Genomic DNA, 12,059 nt, shown 5'->3' with positions numbered 1-12,059 from the left:
TTCTTCGGTAGATGTCTGTATCGGGACTCTTAATTGTGGATTTTTGTGCAACAAATACACTATTTAAAATTGTGTTATGTGCTGTGTTCGGCTTCCATCAAAATGGTCAATGAACTGGTTGACAGAAATGAAATGGACAACTGCAATTTATTCCAGTCTGAAACCACCCTACTAAATAAACAGAGATAATTCACCCTTACGCTGCTACGCAGTTTTTCAAGAATCTAATCAGAAATCTTATTATTAATACATTTGAAAAATATTTTATCGAATACGTTGTTTTCCAAACACACTACTGTTTTAAAAATTAACAGCAATTCCAAGAAAAATCTTCCATTTCATAAATATCTAATTCAAGCCCAGTGGAGTGAGCAAGATAGACAACTCGTGCCGCCCGCAACACATTCTCGTACAGCGGTTGTAAACCCTTTCTTAATCGAAAATAAAAACAAACAAAAATGATCTCGCACAGCAATCTAAAGGCGCATTGTTTTAATAGTTATTATTGAAACGACAGTGTTATGATGGTTTTTTTGTTGATTGCGGGGCAAAGTGCCCTTATTATCAAACCTACCACTTCCATCAATGCATGTTAAACAAAATTTGAGTAAAATATATCTTGGAATTTGTTGCAACAGAGAGGGAACACATTTTTGCCAAGGGAATATGGAAGTCTAGGCATTTACAGGACTTATGATCTGTCATTGGCTGTTTTAAATGGCCACTTTACTTTTTTACGTTGGTTCGTTTGAACAAGTGACGTCGTTCAAAGTAGTTCGTTTTTATTAAAATATTTTATATTATTTTTTATTAATTTTCAAGAAACTTTGCTGTACAATTATGCTCGAATTTTTACCGCGCGTAAGAAAACATTTTTGTATTAAATTTTCCGTAGGGCTGAAATAGGTACGAAACTGAATAATAACCCGTCGAATAAGTAATTTTTATGTTTTGAAAATGTTTTATACCACTGACGGTTAAGTGCAACAAGCAGTTCCCGAATTCATTTACCCTTTTGGGGATTATGACATCAGTATCAGTCTAGTTAGAACTTTATGATAGGGATTAACAACAACGATATATCGTTGTTTAGCAGTCTAAGGGTTAACAAAATGTTTGGACAGTTTTAAACAGTACGTATTTATGTTTATAATTAATTTATGTACATCACTATATATATATATATAGTTGGATAATTTATAAAGCGCCATTTTTGTGAAAATCACCTCAAGGGCGCTGTACAATTAATAAATATCCCAGTACGTCTTGCAGCTACAGAGCGCATGGACGGTTGGGATTCTAGTTCCTCGTTTTCAATTAAGATCAATCAAAAATTATAACAGATAGGAGCTAGATTACAGGACGTCTTGCAGCTACAGAGCGCATAGACAGTTAGAAATTTAGCCCCCATTTACACATTTTAAAAATTGTCAAATAAATTTAGTGTATTAAAAAAAAAAATAATATGAATAATAAAAAGGAGTAAGATTACAACACGCCTTGCAGCTACTAAGCGCATAGACGATTGGAATTCTAGACCCTAGTATTTTAAAGTTGATATATTAAAGCTAGATAACCAATCATCGTGCAGCTACAAAGCGCATGGACGAGAGGAATTCCAGCAAAGTTAAAACAATATCAATAAATTTATAAAAAATAGAGTATAGTAGTAAATTGGTCAAGTGTTCATGCCAAGAAGTAAGCAATAAAAAACTAAATAAATCAAACACTGTTTCAACTCCATGGTTAACAAAATTATTAATATTACAAAACGCACAATGAAAGAACAAAAACCTAGCATAAGCTATACACTTGTGGAACAGTTGATTCAATTTTGGTTTATCTATAAATTGTATAAATGGACAATGTCCGTAAATAAATAAATAAATAGCGATTACCCTCACTTGATTTGGCTAACCTTATTAGGTCAAAGGCGAAACTTTGCGAGTACTCTTCTATCAGTTCCTTCGCATGTTGCTGACTAGGTACTTTTTGCCAGAGCATCACACTCTGCTGCCTGGCCCATGACCTGAGCTCATTACGGGAAGCCCATTTAGACAACCCACGGTAGGGTTCAGTAGTAAATTCCCTTACTAATTAAATAAATACAAATAAAATGCCGGTGAGAGATACCTGCATCGGTAGTGCCAGCCGGGCTTCCTCAGGTGGCACTTGCCCTCGTGCCGGGCGCGGGCGGGCGCGTCCCGGCACTCGCAGCCGCACCAGTAGCACGGCAGCTCGCACGCGCTGGCGTGTTCCTCGGCCGCGTGGCGCCGCAGGCTGTCCCCGTCCACGCACACGGCCCCGCACATGCCGCACACGGTCACCTTCTCCTGGAGGCACACAAAGACAGACGTTGTCGTTAACGAGGTGCAGACGATAACATGGCTAAGCTGTGGTGGTACTCTGAATCTTCTCTATCCCCTAGAGAGCGGTTAGTTTAATATATTTTTTATTGCATGCATCTAAACATTGCTTCATTTATAGCCACACTGATGATTAAACGTCAAACAAATACGAACACGTGAAACTAAATATGAAAAATTTAATTTAGACCATTATTGCGACCTTAAGCATTACCCAAAAAACTTAATTACAGTAAAACCCCTGTTTTACGTTTTTGAAGGGAGCAACAAAAAAGTGTAAAACTGAGGAAAACTCTAAAGTGAGGAAATGAAAAATGTATGGAAAAAAATAAATTACATCAAATTATTAATTTAATATTGAACTAGACTATCTAAATATACTGGAGAAAATTTTTAAAAATGGTCATAATTGGGGATTATTCACATTTACCTGTAATTTCATTTTTAGAAAAATGTATTTTTTTCAATCCATCCCACAATGTGTTTTTTTTTATTGAATTTAAAAAAAAACATGTTTAAATAATTTTATGTAGATAATTACCTTAAAAACACGAAAATAAAAATTTGAATTCGCATAAAATGCATTCAATGATTTTTTCCCCAAATATTGGGAAATTTTATTTATATGGTATCACTATTTTTAGTATGGCACCACAGAACTTCAACTGTCATTTACATCGCGGAAAAACTGTTTCACACTTTTATGATAACTGTTTAAATTATCTCCTTTTCACATTATGTTTATAACTTCAAATAATATTTCTATTAAACCTTATAATATTAGAAATCAAACACTGATTTGAGTCTACTGAACACTATTTTTACAAATATAAAAAATATAAAAACAATTATTCTTCATAATATTTCAATCATGTTTTAAAATTAAAAAGAACAGCAACCTTTTATAATATTATTGATATATTTTCGACAACAATTATCTAAAGTTATAAAACTATAAAGCTTCATTAGTAATCTCACAATACATACATGTATGTCAATAATTACTTAGTCATATTTTTTCCGAAATTCGAATATAAATACCTAAATTCCCCATCACCTATTAAACACTTAGCCTCGCCCTTAACCATTGGTTTTTCCCTCAATTATGATTAATGTACATGCTATAGTTCATAAGATTATTTTTATTTTCTACTTAAGTACCTTGAATTATATAACTATGCAAGGACATTCAATCCGTCTAATCTTCACATTCGTTTGAAAATGCCCCAACAAGGCGAAACAATTGTCACGAAATTTTTGTTTTTATTACTAGTTTTACAAAATAAACACCAAATCAATCAATAAATTACCTCTTCAATTTCACAGCCAGGGAAAAGAGTTTGATTTTCATCTACGCATATAAAATGCGTCAAATCCACAGAGTCCAAGCACTCTTTTTTTATGGTACTCAATTTAACATCGTCCAAGGAATCCGACTCATCACACTCCGCAGGTTCATCATAGTGTGAGTCGAAGCGATCTTCTTGTAATAAATTGCTGATGGTTTCCACTTTTTGGTGTTTTGACGAGCCCTTCAGTAAATTTTGAAACTTTCTCGCACTCTTTCTGCACATAATTCTGAAAAATTAAAGTGTAATACAAAAACATAAAAGGGTTCTCGCAAAGGTTTGCCTTCGACCTAATAAAACTCAGCCGAAATCAAGTGAGTGATACACTAGAGACCGCCCAGGACACTGCAGATTGAACAAACAGCTTGCTAGAATGAACGTTTCCCAAACTTCTAGACGTAGGTTCTGCAGTGCAGATGAGGAAACACCTATGCACATTCTATGTGAATGTGATGGTTTACACCAGAAAAGGACCACTGATCAAACCTGAGGAAATTATCGCATACGGTGCTAAAGTCATCGCATACGGTGCTGAATGCTGGGTTATGACCAAGAGATGAAAATATGGTATTAGTATTTGGAAGAAAAATATTAAGGAAGATACTTGAGGCTGTTAACCAAAATGGAATGTGGAGGAGATACTTTTTTTTAGAAAGGAGCTGCATTTTTATTTACCTTTGAAAGGTTTATAATTCATTAAAAGTGGATTTTTCTGATTTTTAATAAGCTCCTATTTTGAACTAAATTTGTTGCAACAGAGAGGGAAAAAACCTTTAGGGAAGTCTAGACGTTTACTAGACTGTATGTACTTGGGTTGCTCTGACGGCAATAGGGGCGTTGAAAGCAGTAAATGTAAATTAAAAAAATAAAAGACGCTAATCTTTTGTAAACAAAGATTTTTTTTTTAAATACCGTTCATTACAGCTAAAAATAAATATTTTTGCAGTGTGCGGATCTGAAAAGAGGCCACAAAACCTTTAAAACAGATCTGGGTTAGTAGGTGGGGCTTTCAATGCATAACTATGTTTATTTGTGCGACTACTGGACATAACAGGAATTACACTGGCTACGTTTTCCACAGAGGGTGGAATACAAACTCTGTTGGCTTATGTATAAGTCGCTGCGCAACTCTGCTCCAGAATATCTAAGGGAACTCTGCATTCCAGATGAACTAGCTGACCGACGTCTTACGCTTAGATCAGCTACATCTACATCGAAAGGAAAAGTTATTATACCTCTACGCAAACTGCGCACTAAATCCGGCGAACGCGCATTTGCGGTCGCAGGCCCTACGGCATGGAATGCTCTCCCAGCAGAGGTCCGAAACTGTGAGAGTGTAGTGATGTTTCGGAAGAAACTTAAAACTCACTTGTTCTCTAAATCATTTGACTAAATTCTTAACATATGGTAACAAAGTACTCGCAAAGTACTCGCATATTTTTCTTAAATTGAAAAGTTAAAATTGAATTTATATCTTTATATAATCACTTTGTAAAGCGCCCTTGAGGTAATATATTACGAAAATGGCGGTATTTAAATTATCCATAATAATAGTTTTACCACACAGAGATGGCCTTTCGACAGCGTTCAGCCTATTATTATTTTAACTTTCGAACTCCATACCTCACCTCCATACACAATTTAGAAAGAATTAAAAAATAAATTTACAAGAAACTTTGAATGGCTTCCTCAGCGCAGTCAGCTAATAGTGACTCGTACCTCTTTACAGTCATTTCAATATCGTTTGGTTTTAGAAGAGACTATTTTACCTGAATTGCATGGCTTTAGAGAGCGATTCATGGCACCTAGTGCAGATTCCGGCCGGCAGCCCGTCATCCTTGACCACGGGAAGACCGGAACACAGTTTGAGCTTCTTGGACATATCTTCCGCGGACTTCTGACAGCCAAATATCGACAACAAACTCCTGGTCTTCATGCAGACTCGGCAGACGCGCCCCAAATCCGGAGAAGACATGATCGGTGTACCAAACCTAGCCGAACAACGAAATATGTTCAAGCATTACACTGGTTTTTTTTTTTTTTTACAATATACATAAGGGGTAAAACAGAGTATTAAAAAAATAAAGGATAATTACATAGCAATGAAATACATATTAACAGTAAAAATAGTAAACAAAAAATCCCACAAAGGCATGGCCTGTTCGTGGGTATACAAGAAATGTTTATGATTTTTTGCTCCTATAAAAAAATAGACATAATATTTTTCTGTAATATAAGAGAAAAGAAAATAAAAAATATTAAAAAAACATAAAAATATTCCTTATCATTAAAGGGCAACAAAATAAATCATAGAAAAAAAGAGTTCGTATCTTTAGTTTGAATCCAGGATAGTGCGTGTTTTTTAAAAGAAGGAAAATTTTGAAAGTTTGGGATCAATGAAATATTATCAGTAAAAAAATAATTAAAAAATGTTGGGCCTACAAAATATGCATGTCTCTGTGCTAGCCTCGATTTACAATGTGGTATTACTAACACACGATTCCTTCTTTAAATTGATCTATTTGAATTTCTTGTAAATAAATTTTGATCCTTAAATATATAGTTTAAACGAAAGTAGTGTTTACACGAGGTCAACGCGATATTGTCATGTCCCAGCATCTGACCCATTGTCTACGTGTGAACAGCAATTTGGAGGGCAGACCAATGTACTGAGACGTTGTCCCAGATATAGACGGCCGCATTGTCTTCGTGAAAACGCGCACGGACGCGACAGTAGGACAATAGAGATTTCCTCGGCGCGTGTGTCGCGCCTTGCTTTTTTATTATTTAGTTCGTCCACCAACAATTCCGATACACCTTGGTATAACAGAAACAATATTTATCGCAAACTCGTTCGTAAAAATTGCTGTCGGGTATCCATTATCGCAGCATTCACGTGTGAACTACGGCTGAATCTTTGTATTGTCCCAGTGTCTTGTCTGCGCGGTCGCAGTCATGGAACTGGGACACGACAATATTGTCCTATCTATTGTATTGTCCTCGTGTGAACTAGGAAAACTAGGAACTGCACTAACACTGACAAGTGATAATTGATTTTCAGCATCCATTGACAAAAACTATGAAAGAAAACAAACTGATTGACTGACAATAACTTGAACGAACTGACAGGCAGGGTAGGAAACGTCGCAATTTACAATTGAAACGAAAATTGTGGTTACCGGGGCTAAAAATAGGAATGCCGGTCGCAGGTGGTTCAGTGTTATTTTTTTTAAGTCCACTCTTAAGCAGAAAATAATTGTAATACTTTGAATTTAAGACTTATATTTTAGGCCACTCGCAACGGTTTTCATAAATATAAATCTTTTTTAGGTGGTCCCGTGTGAGTTGAATTCGTTCCGACGTTTCGGCTACCATTGTAGGAGCCATCTTCTGGGTACACTGTATATTTTTGAAAAAAAAAATTGTTTATGTTCTAGTGATTTGTAACCTCTCAAAACGTCAAGTGCCGGGAACCATGTTTAATTTAATTTCAGCCCGTCGGTCGTCTATTTGTTTATGTTATTTGGGTGTTTGTGTATTTCAATTTCCTCTTTTATTATTCGTGCACTGTAATTTCTTGGTTTATCCAAAATCTTTTGTTTGAAAGCGAAAATATATCCTATCGTTTACATATGGACATTACAAAATATAGATATGACAATATTGTCTTGTTCTAGCTTTACGAAAAGCCTCGACCGCTTAGGACAAAATTTGGGACAATACGAAAATAATTCAGCCGCAGTTCACGTGTGAGCGTTGCGAAAATGAATACACACGGCGCGGCGCGGCGTTCTTTACGAACGAATTCACGAAAAAAATTATTAATTTTACCTAGATGGCAAAAAGGCTTTTCGGCAGTTTATCGGTACCGGTAAGGGCAGAGGTGAAGGTCATAAAAACGTTAATAAGACTTATAAATTAAATATTACAACCAGAATTATCTTCTTTTAAAAATAGGAGAATACAATTCTATAAAAAAAACTTTCAACCATAGAATTAAGAATAGTCCAGAAACCGCATACGCACATCAAACAGAAGGCGACTAAACTACTCATAAATGAGTAGGTTTACGTTTTGACCCATTAGTTTCTTTGTAGACGTCGCTCAGTTGCTCAGTACGCAACTCCTGATTTGAATTCAACTATGCCGTGTTGTGTCCTTTTAAAGTGTAGAAATACTGCTAGGATCTTAAAAAGAAACAGGATGTAATCATATTTCATGTGCAATCAGCAAATGAATGTGTATGTAACAAATGCAGTACCTACTTAAAAATTGAATTATTTTTTCATCTGTCAGATTGTCGAAGAAACAAAATAAACATTTCGTTAGTATTGCCAGGGTAGTATTTTTTTTACACTAATTTGCGCATCTAATGGGAGAACTAATGAAAATTGGACCTCGGATTAAACAACTGTATCGTGGATCATATATTATGTAATATGCATAACAACAGATTGCTTTTATTTACCTTAGTGTTATAAATATATTTTTTCCCACTGTGCAACATTACGCAGCGACATGACGAAAGCGCGCGGCGAAAGTGAGGCATAGTGGGGGAATTATTGGACACAGTCCAATGTATTCAAATATGATTTTATGCTCCTTCTGGATTATTCTTAATTCTATGGTTTCAACTAAATTATTTCAATAAATATATTTTTTCAAAAGTATTACTGAAGGCATAATTTTACGTAAAAATAAAGGAAAATGTGACAAAAATGTATGTGATTTAAAATGCTTGTATTTATTTTCAAAAACAAAAAATTAAAAATTTTCTTCAGCCACTTTCGTGTTCAATTTATCATCTTCAAATTATTACAAATTTTTAGTTTGATACTTAGTCTTTATTGAGATCCCAGATACGTTTAGTCTAAATTTAAAATGGCGTAATCTGCCGGTTTGAAAGCAATATTTTAGTTACATAAAACTTTTAGTATAATTTTTAACCTTTAAAAAATATTGTTTTTATCTAATTGGTTTTTTTATTACTGCACGATTAAAAAATACATTCGTTTTAAAATGGCAATATCGCATAATTTCCTCATTTTGCGTGCGTTTTATCAGACTAACCTTTTGTTTGGATATTGATATTTTTTTTCTTCATAAATGTTTTTTCCCATTTTATATTTTTTTACTGCCTTATATAAAATTGAATTAAAATTGAGTATCATGAAAAATAAATACTCTGCGCATGCCACTGCTCCTGGATTGCCATTTGGATACAGAATAAATACTTTTACAAATAAAACAAGGTTGTTTTTATGAATATTTTAATATATTTGAACACAACTCCTGAACTATATTTCATATAACATTAATATTATTTACAAAATTCATACTGTGGACATTCCAATCTGAAACTACATAATATATGTATAATTGGAAATATTTGTTATAATTACTTATAATCTAAAAGTATTTATAATCTTTATATCTTCAAATCTTACATACTCTTTATTGAACCGACGAGGAAGTTTAGTGCCAAAGATTATAAAGCCAGATTTTGCCGCCTAGACGGAAGTATCCGTAGAGGTTTAGCTAATGGTTTCAAAACAGAACAAGTTCATCAAGGTTTACGTAACTATAGTCCTAAATAACGTGGGACGGTCGGTCTAAGAGCGAGATCGACAGCCGTATACATCAAGCTAGACTTGCATTTAATAAAAGGTCAAAAATAATTGAATCAAATAATATAGACCTAAAACTACGAATACTCCTAATCAAGACCTATGTATGGAGTATCTTGATGTATGGCTGCGAGACATGGTGCCTATCCGAAAGAGATAAACGGAGACTAGAGTCTTTTGAGATGTGGTCCTATAGAAGACTACTAGGAATTTCCTGGAGAGACCACATTACAAATGAGGAGGTTCTCCAAAGAATCGAAGGTGGAAGGCACCGCTCAGGACCTTGTCTGAAAGGCGAGCGAGATGGATCGGCCATGTAAAACGTCAAGAAGGCCTCCTGCATGTCATATTAGAGGGGATGACCGAGGGGACAAATTCTAGGGGACGCCCACGCCGAGTACCTGGAGGACCTATTAGAGGACGTGCGCTGCTCATCATATGCTGACTTTAAAAGAGCCGCACAAGACAGGGAGGAATGGAGGAGAAGAATGAATGTAATTGCTGCCAGCCAATCCCAGGATTGAGACCAGAGAAGAAGAAGTCCTTAAAATAGAGCTCGATTAGAACGACAGTTGTCAGCAATAGTGACGACGTAACTTTGTAGTGACATCTAAGGAGTGATTTATATTGACACACGAAAAATCATTCGTATCTGGCATGTTGATTTATTTTTTGAATACAATGCTTGATATATAAATCAACATAAATATATAAAATCAACTTTTAAAAAAAAAAACTAAAATTAACCTAATTATTAACAACGTTCTTACAAGGTCACATCATTTTGCAAAAACGTTAGAGATGGGACGAATTGATAAAAAAAAAAAAAAATTCATTTGATGTTGTTCATGAAAAAAGTATAAATGTCTTATTTTTTGGTGAATAATTGTCTTAAACATACTATAATAGGCTTGTTTTTGCATTCTTATATCAATTTTCGGAAACAGAGTTTCATGTTTGCATGAAAAAACTGATAAAATCAATTTGATCGGTACATGATCAGTGATCAGTAATTTCCATCACTATTGTGACATTGGTTTGGCAGCTGTCATTTTAATCAAGTTAAATTTTAAGGACTATAATGAATTTGTTTCTTTTTTATTTTACTAAATACTACACCTGGAGCTAATAAACCAAGTCTTTTTTTCCCTAAAAGGGTGGTAATTTGAGATGAATACTTTCGAAACTAGACAGGAGTGGACTAAAAAAAAAATATGTTTATTTGGTTAATTAATAAATTTGACAAAAATCCCATTTTCAAAATAAAAAATATTTTTTTTCCAAGTATCTTAGCCTTGTACATGACACGTAAGGCTACTAAAATACAGGGGTTCCAACATATAAAAGAAATAAAATTAAAACACCTATTACTCTCGCCTCCATGTATCAAATGATCAAGATGCACTGCAAATCTTTCAGTTGACAGGATTCATTTAATCAAGACATTATTAAGGGTGTTTTTTTACTGCAATATTTCGTAGTCTCTGGACTGGTACCCAAACCATAAAACTGATCATCTTATTATGATGTCCTTCATGCATAGTACCGCACCCCCAGAAATATACCGTCGAAGTCTAAATTTGGCTGTTTTGAGTTAAAAATGCACCTTTTTTTCTCTTAAGAGAACACTCGCGTAAATCCAAGATTTTTAACGAGGTACCATATGATAAAAAATTAACAGGAATTTCAAATTTGAAATGCCCGCACAGCACCAATTGGCGTTTACTTGGGCAACACTCTTTTGACAATCTGTCAAAGTTTGACGGCAATCGGATGTCCAGTAGTCTGTCAGCGTCTGTTTGAGTGAGTTGAAAAATTGGTGTAGCGATTTTTACACGGATAAAAAATTCCAAAAACGAGCGTGCCTCAAATTTTGTGTTGCTGATGAAATTTCGTGTGCCGAATCATTGAAAATGTTGAAAAAACGCTTTCAAGAATCGTGCATGTCGAAAACACGGGCATACACATGGTATAAGAGGTTCAAAGACGTTTGTGAATGCTTAGATGATGATAAATATACTGGACGTCCAACAACGTTAGTTATCGAAGGAAACATCGAATCAGCAAAGCAAATTGAGCTGAAAAATCGATGTGTATCAATCCGAGAGCTTGCTGTGTTATTGAGCATTTCATATGGATCAGCAAATTATATTTTGACTGAAGTTTTGGGCATGAAACGCGTTGCTGCCCCCCTCGTCCCAAAAACACTGAATTTTGTCCACAATCAGCGTCGAATTACTGTGGCTAAAGAAGTGACCACGATTTATATTTACACCTGAGGATGGGTAATACTGATTACCCGAAACTAGTCGTGTATTTAATGTAATAAACTCTTGTGTGGTAAATTTACAAAGTGTTTTATTTTAAATAAATTCAAAATGTCTTTCCACAAAGTAAATGCTGAAACAATAAATAATATAGTGACCACGATATTACGCCATCTCATATAGAGTTGATTGTTTCAGAGTTTTTGCCCAAAAATTCAACTAATATCATCAGCCGAGCACCGTATTCTCCTGAACAGGCTCCGTCTGCTTTTTTATTTTCCCAAGACTAAAATTGCTATAAAGAGGAACGCGCTTTGAAACAATTGATGCCATAAAAGAGAATTCGCTGCGAGAACTAAAGGCCATGTCTTTTCAGGCCTATGAAAAGTGCATGGACAATTGGATTAAGCGTTGGCATCAATGTATCGTCGCAAATGGCGAGTATTTTGA

The 12,059-nt window shown here is 34.8% G+C and overlaps 1 protein-coding gene across 4 annotated transcripts in view; it reads right to left on the bottom strand.

Annotated features, from left to right (window-relative positions):
- The window catches only part of LOC148278104 (uncharacterized), a 33,878-nt gene extending 27,001 nt beyond the window's left edge, over positions 1-6,877 (bottom strand). For 3 of the 4 annotated variants that reach the window (XR_015823284.1, XR_015823285.1, XM_088231884.1), the window contains exons 1-4: positions 6,751-6,877; positions 5,485-5,706; positions 3,677-3,944; positions 2,134-2,333 (exon numbers count right to left, since the gene is read on the bottom strand). Coding sequence is in view for 2 of the 4 variants with exons in the window: in XM_088231884.1 (XP_088088010.1) it covers positions 2,134-2,333; positions 3,677-3,944; positions 5,485-5,706; positions 6,751-6,779 (719 nt within the window). In the remaining 2 variants the exon portion in view is untranslated. Of the gene's footprint in view, positions 1-2,133; positions 2,334-3,676; positions 3,945-5,484; positions 5,707-6,300 lie in introns of all 4 variants that reach the window. The other variant, XM_088231885.1, reaches the window with a different exon arrangement.
- Positions 6,878-12,059: the final 5,182 nt, after the last annotated feature.

This window comes from Micrasema longulum, unplaced genomic scaffold (assembly GCF_059751315.1).
Source record: "Micrasema longulum isolate JH-2025_06_02 unplaced genomic scaffold, ASM5975131v1 h1tg000928l, whole genome shotgun sequence".
Lineage (NCBI taxonomy): Eukaryota > Metazoa > Arthropoda > Insecta > Trichoptera > Brachycentridae > Micrasema > Micrasema longulum.
The sequence above is the reverse complement of the archived record's forward strand: the minus strand, read 5'-3'. Positions and strand labels throughout refer to the sequence as shown.